Consider the following 14,182-nt stretch of genomic DNA (forward strand, 5'->3'; position numbering starts at 1 on the left):
CTAATGTTGTCTCAAACCCGTAAAACCTTTGTTCAAAACACAAATTAAGATATTTTTGATTAATTCCAAGAGCTTTCTAAACCCTGCATATACAGCAACACAACTAACCACGTTCAAGGCACAGAAAGGTAGTAAGAATATCAATGGTACAACCTTAGTTTTATGAGGCTATGAGAATACTTTGTGCACAATATTTTATTTAAAAAAATTACGACTTTATTAAACATTTCCTTCTCTTCATTAACAGTTTCTCATCTTTACAAGAAACAATCATTATGAGAAAGATTACTATTATGAGATACTAAATCATTATTATGAAAAAGTTTACTATTATTACGAGATATTGAAGCATTATTAGGAGAAAGTTTCTCATTATTACGAGATACTAAATCATTACGAGAAAGTAAGGCATCATTACGAGAAGGTTTCTCATCATTATGAGAAAGTTTATAATTGCGAAAAACGAAGCAATTATTACGAGAACGTTTCACATTACTAGTTTCTTCTTATTACCCATGAGCTTCAGAACTATTGTATGTGGGTGGGACAGGATCCACCCACGTCTGAAGACCAATGAGCTTGGACCCACCCACTATTACCCTAAGGGTTGCCAACCGTTCCGGAATCTTCCCGTATTTAAGGCATCAAAAAAGCGTTTCTTATGAAAGCTTTTCGGAATGCAGTTAGTCCCATATTTAAAACATATTCCATAGGATCAAGAATAACAAACTCTAAATTAAGAATGAATCTTTTTTTTTTTTTTTTTTTTAATTAAGTGTTTGATTTATTAATATAGCTGTTCGAGGACAGATTTAAGACCAAGCGGAATCCTCTGCCGGCTGGTTGCTCCTGCTTCACAGTGAGCAGGAGTAGGGGTGCACCGATCCGATATTAGGATCGGATATCGGCCCCGATATTGAAAAAATAGCTGGATCGGGGATCGGAAAAATTTACCGATCCACGGGCCGATCCAGTGTTTTTTTTGTTTTGTTTTTCATTTCTACTACTACTACTTTTATTTATTTAAATTTATTTTAAGTAGGGCTGGACCAGATTATTCGAATATTCGTTCGGTGGGTTGGCATTCGATTTTAAATTTTGAGATTACTAAAGTACAGTTGGGCTCACTTGAATCGTGGAAGCAAAACTAGGGCTGTGGTCACAATGACAACCGCACCTCCGCGTTCAAATGCACGCAGTAGGCTAAAGCTGACCACAAAGCCCCAGCAAAAATAATTACCATGAATGTGTCATGGGAAAAAGTAAGGAGATATTCGAATTATTTATTAATAAACAAGTATTTGACACAAAGATGAAGTTGACGCTGGTACATGATAGTAGCTACATGACGCCATCTGCTCACTGGACGCGCCTTTAATGCCTAAATGCATCTTTATGGTTTATAGCTAATGAAAGAGTTTTGTTTTCGATTTGAATTAAATTATTTCTTTACAGTTCCGGATGATATATTAGTCTTACCTTTATGAGTAAAAATTAAGTTCCACATCACACCAGTGCTTTCATGTCCTGCCAAGCGTGCTTCAGCTTTACTATCTGCACAAACGATTGGATATGCGCCTAATAGCACACATTTATCTAGGTTAAAAGATTAAACTAATATTGTGATATGCTTTAAGTTTTTAATATCTATGGATTTTAATTTAAATCGTGATGACTTGAGAAGCCTAAATTGGTTTGCCGCTGGCCGCTTCGTTACTTTAAAAAAACAAAAACTTGAATTTAACAAATAAAAAGTGTTCCAAATATATTTCTAAATTTACTTTATAACCTAAATAAACGAAAATAAATGTAATCACTTTGCTATTAAAAACAGCAGCTGTGTAATAGGGAAGAGAAAGAGAAACAAGACCGGTTCCAGTCGGACTCGGGCCAGTAATTCTGATGAGCTGTCGAGGTTGTTAGGAATTTTTGCAACGAATGTTTGTTTAACAGCCTATTTAACATTATTATTTAGGCTAGTTTCATATTTAAATGTATTATTTCTTTGATTTATTTTAGCATTTTGTAGGCTGCTTGTTCACATACGGAAGTGCTCAAATAAACACACGTTTGTTAATAATGCTTGAGCCTAATTTATTTTGAGTTTCAAAATAATAGACATAGCCTATGTATTTTCTATATAGGCCTATATACACAAACGTTATATATAATGTATATATATTTATTTACAAATAGGCCTAATTTAGATATAAATTTATTTATATATAAATGCCGCACCATTTTTTTATTCGTTCTTCTTTTATTTAAATAGCCTACCCTTTACGGTGTCAATAATTACTGTGCTGCTATTTTCTGATTTGGGAGTGATTTGTTTGTTAAAAAAATGTTAGGCTATCTTATAAAAAGTATTGCTCTTAACAGACCTGTGTGTTTTGTATCACTAGCGCAGTGTCTGTTCTCGAAGCAAGCTCTGCCTGCGTGAGGTGCGCCGCTTCCAACTTGCAATGTTCTATTACAATTGATTAATTCTGAACATGTTATGTGTCCATATTGCACCAAAATGCAACACTGCACTCCCTTGGGTCCACAGCAAAAATCGATTGGATGAACTGTTCTCGACATAATAAAAATGCAAACAGAAAGACATTCCTGTCTTTATTAGAGGGAAGAATATGTTCAGTCCCTCCCTCCGAAGCTTCAAAGCTCAAAAAATGGTATTCGGACCAGCCCTAATTTTAAGAAGTTTGATTACATTCTATTTTCGATTTGAATTCAGAATTGTTCTTTAAATAATAAATAAATAAGTATTCAATACATTGCATCTGTTTTGTCTTAGTTAGGAAAGTTTGGTGCCTGTAGTTTCTTCTACATGGTGGAAGGAAGGTATAAGGTGGAAGGTATGCAGTTTATTTTTAATTCAACAATGGTATCGGATCGGTATCGGGTATCGACAGATATACAAAGCCCAGGCATCGGTATCGGGACTGAAAAAGTCGGATCGGTGCATCCCTAAATTCTAATAATAAATCAGCATATTAAAATGACTTCTGAAGGATCATGTGACAGTACACACATATAGTAACTAAAACTTTTATTTTGGATGTGATTCATCGTTTGGCAGCACTAATATAAATATATATCTCATCAAAGTTGTCCTAAGACAAGAACGGGTATTGTTTTGGTTTTAGGACCACTTTGATGAAAGGTTTTGATCCACTTCAAATGTTGACTACTCAATCAATAAATAAATACACACACCCTCCATATATTTAAATCCAAGAAAACACATTCACATACATCACATTTTTCTCTACAACACATGTGAACACACATTTTAATAAAAAACAAGTAATATAACATATACAGTGTTTCCCCTACCATTATCTTAGGGGCTATTTTAACATTTTGAACAATAGGGCTTTACAATCTTTTGCTATTTTTTTTTTAAAGAAATTCTTGTGTTTTAATTTTCTCATAATCAAATGAAAGCATAAACATTTATTTATTTTTAATCAAATGAAAAATAAACCTTTTTTAATTTTTGGCAAACAAACAAGAGGTTTGCTGTTAAAATCAATAAATAATAATAATTTAACATTTAAATAATAATCGTAGTATTTTTTTTCTACAATTAAGTGGTTAATCTTGTTATATTTATTTTTTATAATATATATTGTTTTTTGTCAATTATTTAAATAGGAATATTGTACTGTTTCATGTTAAACCGTACTTTTATTTTGACAGGTTGCCGTGAAGTTTCTGTGTGTAAAGTATGATATGATGCTAGTTTTCTCAAATGAAACGGTAAAAGTGACACTGACAGTAGCTTTGGAGATTGAGTCTATTCATGTGAGATGCAAATGCCAAAAATTACCGGGAGCATCATGCGTGCAGTAAAAAAACGCGTCTCTGCCATTCATACATACAGAGGCAAACCGTACATGCAGGATTCATATTAAAACGGTCTTTTTGCATTTCAGTTTTCACAGACACTAGTCCATATCGCGATTTGAATTAAGTGACAGACCAACTTTTGATTTATCAATAAAAAAAATCGACGAATTTACGTGGTATTCCGCGCTATAGTAAATTCGTTTTTCATGAATGGAGTCCGCGATCCAGTCCGTGTTTTCTTGGAGGAGACATTGTAAACGCGCCCCCCTAAGATAATGGTAGGGGAAACACTGGAAATGTACTAGCCTACATTTCAGAAATTCAGGTACCCTATAGGTAGGTAGACCTTCTGTAAAAGCATTGAGATGATACTTGAGGCTCGATGTGCTGCGGTGATATGCGCATTCCTTTGTCTGAACGCTAGTTGGTGCTCCAGTATAATCGGTCCGCTGAAACTCATTCAGTGAGAAACGTTCCGCGGTGCAAAATTAAGTGCGATTAAAATGCGTAAAAAAAATTTAACGCGTTATTTTTGTGTAATTAATTAATCTTAATTAACGCGTTAAAGTCCCGGCCCTAATATATATATATTAGGGGTGTGACGAGATCTCGTGGCACGAGATCTCGCGAGACTCCGATGTGTCCCGCGAGATCTGACTGGTCTCGCGAGAACGTGACGATATCATGGCAAAACATAGTTTTTGTTTTTTTCAGACTTAAGCAATGAACATTATTTCAGAACCACTAGTAAATTATGTAATTTTGTTTAATTTTCTAATCCTTTTGCTTCAGAATCATGATCTCCAGTTTATAAAAGAAAATTGTTTTTCAGTTTACCCAGAATCATGCAGCATTTTTATTACTACATATAATTCATTAAAATATAAGTTTAAATTCAAAAGGTACAAGTTCAAATCAGAATGCACCTACATTTATTTTATTTGTTTTTGCATTTTGTGTTTTTTGTTGAATAAAATACTATTGTCCCCTATATATTTCATCATTGAGGATTTATTTAAAAAAGTTAAATCTCGTCTCGTCTCGTTCTCGTGAACCCAAAATCTCGTCTCGTCTCGTGAGATGAGCGTCTCGTCACACCCCTAATATATATATATATACACACACACACACACACACACACATATACATATACATTATATATATATATATATATATATATATATATATATATATATACACATATATAAAAAAACACTACACTAAACAAAAAATTATGAAAATGATTGAATCATTATACATTTTAATTCACAAATTTAATCTACATATGAGAAGTTATTTTGCATAAGCAACTTTTTGAAATTCATGGATTTTTTTATTTTTTCATTCTGCATTCCATTCCAAGTAATATCAACCAAACTGCAGTTGGGTAGTTCTGATTAAATATTATTAACTTAAAAAAAATATAGCTAACTAACACACTAAAACACAAAAACATTATAATACAATAAAAGACATATAAAGATTAAGTTATCTGTTTTTGCAAATGAACTCTTCATTTGTATTTAGCCTAAATGTACTACTATAAGATTAAAAAATGTATGTTTATGACCCTGAAATACATTTTCAATTATATTTTGCTAAATTAAATCTATTTTCAGTTAAATATATGCCTCACTGTTTATAACATTTAACAAATATTTAAATTATATTTTGACCAGAAAAAAAAAAGCTGTAGCTGCATATTATGGACACTGTTCATAGACAAATAAACTATTGAGATTGAGAAGTGTGCTTTAAGAAAGTTTATTGTCTAATGCTTCAATGTAAAATATTGCCAGGATTTTAAAATGAACTTTTTTTTTTTTGCATATTGCTAGTTTGTTTTATTTGACAATTGTCAAACGTATTAAATGCATTTATAATTTACATTTGTTATGTATTATATATATATATATATATATATATATATATATATATATATATATATATATTTGTTTTGTTACGTTTTTGTTTGTTATTTTGTACCAATATTCTTCAGTTTCTTATTCTATCTTCTGTGGTATTTAATTCCATCATGGATGGATAATTTTCTGTACCCTGACTGGTAGTCATTGCATCGCATAGCTGCTTATTTGCAAATATAATATTATTTTTGTAGTCAACAATCTCGCGAGAAGCTGTCTTTGACACCATCCGTCACCCACCGAGCGATGCCTCACTATTGGTCTGTCACTGTCAGTGCCAAAATCTAAAGCAGCGTCTCGCTATGGTAAGAGTGCTTTCAGGTGAGAGTTGGGCGAGTGAGAGAGTCACACCACCTGACGCCCTGGTCATTCCCATTGATATGGTGTGATGCAACAGCACTCAACACCCAACTCTACTCTCCACCACCATCTAAGACAGCAATCCCACAAGAAGTTGACTACAGAGGCCAATCCAGCTCTGTGATGAGTGAAGCTGCGATACTAGCATTTTTTATTGCTATTTTGATATTTTCCATACTCATATACATTCTATTGTTATTGTTTTCTTTTGTGTTAATTAATATTGTATTTATTGTATATTATCATTATAGTTATTTTTATGTTATTAAAATATAATCTATTGTTTATTATTATTAGCTACTCTACATTATATTATTGGTATTATTTTATGGATCACCTAAAATTATTATATAATTAATATTAATTAATTGCATTGTTAATTTATTTTAAATTCATATCTTAATTGTTTTTCTATTTTATTATTGTTGCGGTGTTATTTTAAATTCATTTTTATCATGAATATTCTATTATTGTTATTATTTGCTACTCTAAAATGCATGTATAGGCTGTTTTAACTGAAAGAACCATGCACTGGCATATTTTAAAATACATCAGTGCCATTGTTTTGTATTAGTGCCCACCAGTAATTTTTGTAGTCAACCATTTCACGAGAAGCTGTCTTTGACACCATCCGTCACCCACCGAGCGATGCCTCACTATTGGTCTCTCACTGACAGTGCGAAAATCTAAAGCAGCGTCTCGCTATGGTAAGAGTGCTTTCAGGTGAGCGATGGGTCAGTGAGTGTGTCACACCACCTGACGCCCTGGTCATTCCCATTGTTATGGTGTGATGGGACAGCACTCAACCGCTCAACGCTATCCACCGCATCCAAGACAGCAACCCCGTGAGAAGTTGACTACAGAGGCCAATCCATCACCCACTGAGCTCTGTGATAAGAGAAGCTGCGATGCAAAGACTACCAAGTCTCTGAGTTGTTGGCCAGTAGGCAGATTATTATTTGTTATTACTAGCATTTATTTTTCATTTTCTATACTCCTACATATTCTATTGTGTCAATTTACATTGTATAATAGTATAATTATAGTTATTTTCATGTTGTTGTTATTATTATATATTCTATTATTATTATTATTATTAGTAGTAGTAGTAGTAGTTATTTTACATTACTCTATTTTTATTATTTAATGGATCATCTTAACTAATGATTTTATTGCGTATTTGTCATTTTATTATACATTTAATATTAATCAATTGTATTACTGACATTATTTTAAACTCATAGCTTAATTGTTTGTCTGATTTGTTATTGTTGCTGTGTTATTTTAAATTAATTAATTTGTATCATAAATATTCTATTATTATTTACTACGCTAACCGCAAAATTCACAGACAAGGCATAAAACATAAAAAAGGCATGTGTAGGCTGTTTTAACTGAAAGAAACTTGCACTAATATATCTTAAAATATGTCAGCGCCATTGTTTTGTATCAAGATGCCCACCAGTAACGTTCTTTCTAAGGCACGTTTATAAAAGATACTTAAATGTTCTAATTGAGTTATTAAACTAATCCTGATTTAACTTGAAGACCCAAATTGCTACCACTACAACTGTTGTTGTTGTTGTTGTTGTTTCCAGTTTCTCACTCACCACACGACAGGAGCGGCCTTCTTTCCATCATATCCGCGAATCCGAATCCGAATCCGCTGGGTTCTAGTTGGCATTTATACTCGGTCGCGGTTTCAAACTGTATCGCGGCACATCGCTTTTAGTAACGTTATTCCACGACGTAGAAGCTGTATGCATTAATCGCTCGTTTGCATCGTTGAATCTGCCGTCTTTTTCCTGAATAATCTTCTTTCCTTTCAGAACAGCAAGCACGTGAGAAAAGTTTGGCGTTTCGCTGCGCTCTGAAAGTTTCGTGAACTCTGACCTGCGAATCACGTGAAAACGTGTGACCAACAGCAGATCGATACGTCACAGCGTGACCTCGTAGCTAAAAAATAAATAAATAAAAAATAAAAGAACATACATTTAAAACTGCAAGAAAGCGAAGTAGATTGTATGTTTTGGCATTTTAGATTTATTTATTGTTATGTGTTGAATTTAAGCCTTTTAAAAAGACGCTGCGTAGCACGAGGTCACATCACGACGTTGTAGTGTCAGCAGGCGAGCGCGCGCGCCTCCTCAGCTAACTAACGTGCACAGGATGTTTACAAGAAAGGAAAATATATTTTTTTTCTGAGTCGTTAAACTTTTTATTTCTTAACGAGTTTTGAAGATAAGGTTGAAATAATGTCACAGGCCCAGGCTACACCGTCTCATCTGCCGCAGAACAGCGCGTTTGTCTGACGCAATTTTCGTTAATGTTACTTCAACTCTGTCTGACAGAAGAATTCGTTTTTCTGAGGCGAGTCTTACAATATAACAAATAAATACATTTATAAATGTATAAAATAAAGTTTTTTTAAATCTGGAAATATGCTAAAACTCTTTCCTTTTTTATTATTGTTATGTACAGTACTGATGGCGGTTGAGAGTTACCATGGCAACCGCGGACACATAACCTGCTGGAGAGGAGAGGAGAGGAGAGGACGGCGTCCGACAGTTTTCTCCGTTTCTCGTCGAAAAAGTATAACAACTGCGTCAGATTAGTTAAGTAACATTACCCACAGTCTACTTTAAGTACTTTTGTTAATATTTATATCTCTGTTATTATGGTATCTTTCCTATCTGAAATGTATGCATGTCTTAAATGCTTTCATTCATATTTCGCTGTATATCCTATGTTTTTATTAATAATTTGAGTGTTTTTAATGTTAAGATTTGTGTTTTTCAAAACAAATCAGCTGAATTCATTTAGAGTCTGTTCATCATTCACAGCTGTTGGAACAGCCTTTACATTAGGACATAAATTAGAAAAGAAAACTTTTTCTAGAGAGGACCCACCCACATTTATTTAACTTCCAACACCCATGTTATTACTAGAAACTAAGGAATTATTCCAAGAAAGTTTCTCATTATTACCATAAAGTTTATTGTCATTACGAGAAAGAGCGGTTTATGCAGGGTTAGAAAGCTCTCACCTTTCATCAAAAATATCGTAATTTGTTTTCTGAAGATGAACGAAGGACGCGTTTCCAACGACATGCGAGTAATTTAATTACAAAATTTTCATTTTCCAATAATTAGTAGGTAATAAAATGCAAAACAGAAACGAAAAAAAAAAGGCAATGCTGAAGACAAGATTTTTTATTTTATTTTAAAAATATCCACTGCTGATACGTTACACTTTTACCATATATATTTTGCATAAAGAAATCTTACATAATAGAATTACAATATTAGTTACAATCTGCATATATAATATTTAACATTTCAACAACTTTTGTAGTGTAAAAACATTAAAACACAAACAAAATGGTATATATATATATATTTATATTTATATATGTATAGAAAGATATCCATGTTTGCTGATGGGTACCACAGGAAAAATCCAGGCCGATATCTACAGAGAAACAGGCAGGTCGGGAAAAATTGTGAGTTGAGAATTGTGGGAAATGCACAGATCTCCATTTGGCAGGAGGCGGTTGGAAAGAAGTATGCAGCTCAACCATTCTGTGTGCTTTGTGTAGGAGGTCCCATATTTAACAGCAGCTTGTTAGCCTCCGCACACCACTGCGGTGCATTTCCTGTCCAGAAGCCTCTGCTCTGCCGGGCGGCTGCGGTGACCTGCGGTTAGACCCGTTTAGCCTTGGACCCGATGAGCATCCTGATGGGAGTCCGCTGCAGTTTCACAAAGGCCAGGGGAGGTCGCTGAAATCCACAGGACCGCCGAGGCCAGCGTCAGCTTCGAGGAGGCTCATGATGACGGCCATGGCTGCCTCGTCGTTACTGGGGCTGCTGGATCCAGGCTCTTCCATGATGTCAATACTGAGGTGGGAGTTGTCACCTGCAGACGGAGATTCATTTAGTGCACTTGCAACAGAATATTATGTGCGATTAGCTTAAATGAGATTGATTCAGTGTACTCACTCATTAACGAGTTATTTGAATATGGGTATCCTATCGAATCAGGCCCAGGCACAATTCCTACTGAAGGCAGATCTGGAGTTCCACCATTCTGAATCTGATAAAAAAGAAACAAGACATTGTTTTTTCATGCAGTGGTCATTTGTTTTTCATAACCTACTGTTTCAGAGTAATTAAAGGGATGGTTCACACAAAAATGAAAATTGTCATTAACTACTTACCCTCATGTTGTTCCAAACCTTCGTTTAGCTTCACAAATGAAGATATTTTCGATGAAATCTAAGAGCTTTCTGATCCTGCATAGACAGCAATGCAACTGCTATGTTCAAGGTCCATAAAGGTAGTAAGGATATTGTTAAAATAGTTTGTGACATCAGTAGTTCAACCGTAATTTTATAAACAGGGTTTGTACAGACACTGTAAAATAAAATTCCAGACTGTTCAGACTTTTCAAGCACTACCTTTTTGATTTTAAAGGACTTCGAAGATCTCACTTATCAAACAATGTCTTCTCTTTCAAATGTTCAAAAAAAGATTTAAAAAAGTTGCCAAAAATAAAGCGAAGCACATGCAAAGTATTATTACTAAAGTATTGCACTTTATAGTAAAACTACTGTTGTTTTCGCCATATGTGCTCCAAAGTCCCGCACTGAATTGAATGATTTGCAAACCGGCCCTGAAGTACCTATCTGAATCAAGTAATTTGCGATTCGTGCTCCAAAGCCCCGAACTAAATCAAATGAATCATGGGTTTGTGAATCATTTCTCGAGGATCGGGACTTTAAATCACGCATTGCAAATTATTTGATGGAATTATTAAATTCGAGAAATGATTCACAAACCCATGTCAATCTAAATCAAATGATTCACGATTTGAAGTCTCAATCTAAGTCAAATGATTTGCGAACCCACTCCGAAATCCCGATTTAAATCAAATTATTTGCAATATGCGATTTGAAGTCCTGAATCAAATGATTTGCGATACACGATCCATTGGAGTGCTTCAAAACAGTGAAATATTTTGTGACACAATGGTTTAACTGATTCAGAGTTTCGAAAAGCTCTGTTTCACCCATCACCACATGCTTTTTTAAATCGTTGCAAGTGATGTTGAAATTCAAAAATGAATGGCTCTTTTAATTTGATCTGGTTTTTGCTAGTGAATCCCCTGAAATGAATGAAGTCACAAGTTTGAATTGATCAGAGCAGATCCAGCGTAAATGACTCAAATTGGTTTGGGTTTTTGAGTTTTGACTTTACTACTACTGGCTTAGCTCGCTAGTTTTCTGACATTAAAAAAAAAGTATGTTTTTCGAATTGCATGAATTCTGTGTGAAAAGATATGTGCTTATTAAAAACAATTAAACACTTATTTCATAGACACATAATTCAAGCACGTTTCAAGTACCTCTTCAGGAATATAAAAGTCAAATATATGTCAAATTCAAGTACTTCATGCTACATTTTGTGCACAGACTAAGAAATTGTTAAATAAAGTTCTTATTTTAGTTTTCTTTGCGCACAAAAACTATTCTCATAGCGTCATAAAATCACGGTTGAACCACATGGATTATTTTAACAATGTCCTCACTACTTTTCTGGGCCTTGAACATGTCAGTTGCATTGCTGTCTATACAGGGTCAGAAAGCTGTTGGACTTCATCAAAAATATCTTAAATTTGTGTTCTGAATATGAACAGGTCCTACGGGTTTGGAACAACATGAGGGTGACTAATTGAAAACAGTATTTTCATTTTTGGGTGAACTATCCCTTTAATCCTAGGTGAAAACATGGTCAATGAGTCATTTTGATTGGCCGCTCTCACCTTCTTTCCTCCTGGAGAGCAGGTGTCAGGTGGAGGCGTGGCAGTGATATTTAAAGGACTGGAGCCACAGCTGGAAGGGGAGGAGCCTCGAATCCTAAGGGCGGGACATCGTTATAGAATTATATATCATTTTTGTGAACAATATTGAGGTGTAACCTAAATGTGCTGGATGCTGGACGTACCTCTGAATCTCCATCACCTCCTCAGCTATCATGCGTCCAATCTTGCCAGCTCCGGCTCTAGTCCCTCCTGGAATACCAGGAACCGTCTGAAGAGGGCGTTTCCCCCCACCTGTCAGAAACACACACATAAAAGTTAAAAAGAGATCTGTAAGAATCAGATCAGCTCAGCTGGAAATGGATCTCACCGTCTCCTGATGTTAAACAGCTGTCCATGCTTTGCGGGGATGAGGCTGTCTGGGAATAACTAGGGTCTGCTCCTTCCAGCATACTGCCCCTAAAACAACACAATCAACAACAGCATTCTGCATTAAAATGTAATTCATATAAAAATACCATTGACAGTCAAAATGTGACATTTTGGAGTAAATGTACTCCAAAAAAAGTGCTCCACATGGATCCAGAGGGTTAAAAAAGGATTTCTGAAGCGATTCGATGCGTTTTTTGTAAGAAATATATCCACTTTAAAACTATAAACCATAACTGTCGTACGCATGTTCACAAGAAAGTTTGCGTTTCAGCAGATGATGTAGGACTTAGACGTGTGCGAAATTGATGAACATGGAAATGCAGTGGTAAGAACAAAACAAAACAAAACATCGGTCACAAATTAAAAGAACAAAACCAGGATTTGTAAAGAAAAATGTCAGAGAATTTTGATAAGCAAATAAGAGACTGAGACTAGCATATTCTCACCAAGCTTACGATACACCTACGTCCTACATCAGTCGCTGGAACACCACTCTCTCATTAACACTCATACAACATCAGAAATTAGAGATTACGATTTATAGTTTTAAAAATGGATATATTTCTTACAAAAATCCATCAAATCGCTTCAGAAAGCCTTTTTAACCCTCTGGATCCATGTGGAGTACTTTTTATGATGGATGAATGCACTTTATTAGACTTCAAAATCTCAACACCCATTCACTGCCATTATAAAGCTTGGATGAGCCAGGATATTTTTAATGTAACTCCAATTGTATTCCTCTAAAAGAAAAAAAAACTCATATACACCTATGATGGCTTGAGAGTAAATGATGGAGTCAATTTTATTTTTTAGGTGAACTATCCCTTTAAATAATATTTTTCATCAGAAAAGCTGTTTTTTAAAGGCAGAGGATGTGTAAATTTCTTTTTCACAAAATTACAAAAGTAAATGTGCTGAATTTTAAGTTAAGTACAGTTATAAATAGATCATGAAGTACATCAACGGGGCCTCTGCTTGATTCAATAAACAGGGTTGATTTAATCATTAAGCTTGAGCACCTATTTACACAGACATTAAAAAACATAATGTGACGTGACACTTACGAAACCACAGTGTTTGTAGAGACTATATATTCCACCTCTTTGGTCCAGGGGTTCATGAAGCTGAACCAGCGGCTCCTCAGAGTGATGAAAGAGCCGTCTTTTATCTTGAATTTGTAACAGTTTGTATTAATCTTTTCTCTCATCTGTAGCACTGAGGTAGAAAAGCAAATGAGCATTTATTAGAAATGTGATACTGACTGGCATTATAACAGTAAAGCACTTTTTAAACATTCATTACAAAGAATATGAATGAGGAGATTGAGCCAATAAAACAGAAACCTTGTCTGTGGCACTCGGCGAGGTGACCGATATCGTCCTGGTGAAAATACTCATAAAATGACGTTCCTAGAAGCTCCTGGGGCAAGTACGCCAGGATGGCTGTCGCCCTAAATGGAAACAATAAATTGCGGTGATAAACTAATGGATTAAATGAGATGCTAATTCACTGACATGAACTGAAATCGATACTTGTAGACCCTTGAGGTTTCTGACTAATCATATCTGCTCACCCCATACATTATTAGTGGTCTAATGAGCTTTAAAAGTCTATACTAAAGCGTATATCAAGTTTTAGCTGGTGCCCTATAAAAGATCTAGCAAATTATCGGGAATTCTCACAAATGGATAATTTTTCTAGATTATGTAAAATGGATATAAATTCACTTTCTTACCTCTGGTCGACGAAAACAAACTTGCCATCGATAGCGTGGCGGGAGACGTATTCTG

General features: G+C 34.7%; 1 protein-coding gene across 1 annotated transcript; it reads right to left on the reverse strand.

Annotated features, from left to right (window-relative positions):
- Window positions 1–9,337: 9,337 nt before the first annotated feature.
- On the reverse strand, window positions 9,338–14,180 carry bmal1a (basic helix-loop-helix ARNT like 1a; the record flags this gene model as incomplete). Its single annotated transcript, XM_073831624.1, has 8 exons — window positions 9,338–10,055; window positions 10,139–10,232; window positions 11,961–12,054; window positions 12,143–12,251; window positions 12,328–12,416; window positions 13,457–13,607; window positions 13,736–13,842; window positions 14,128–14,180. Coding segments are annotated over 8 exons (855 nt in total), but the record flags the coding sequence as incomplete, so codon positions are not given.
- Window positions 14,181–14,182: the final 2 nt, after the last annotated feature.

Source organism: Garra rufa, chromosome 25 (genome assembly GCF_049309525.1).
Source record: "Garra rufa chromosome 25, GarRuf1.0, whole genome shotgun sequence".
Taxonomy (NCBI): domain Eukaryota; kingdom Metazoa; phylum Chordata; class Actinopteri; order Cypriniformes; family Cyprinidae; genus Garra; species Garra rufa.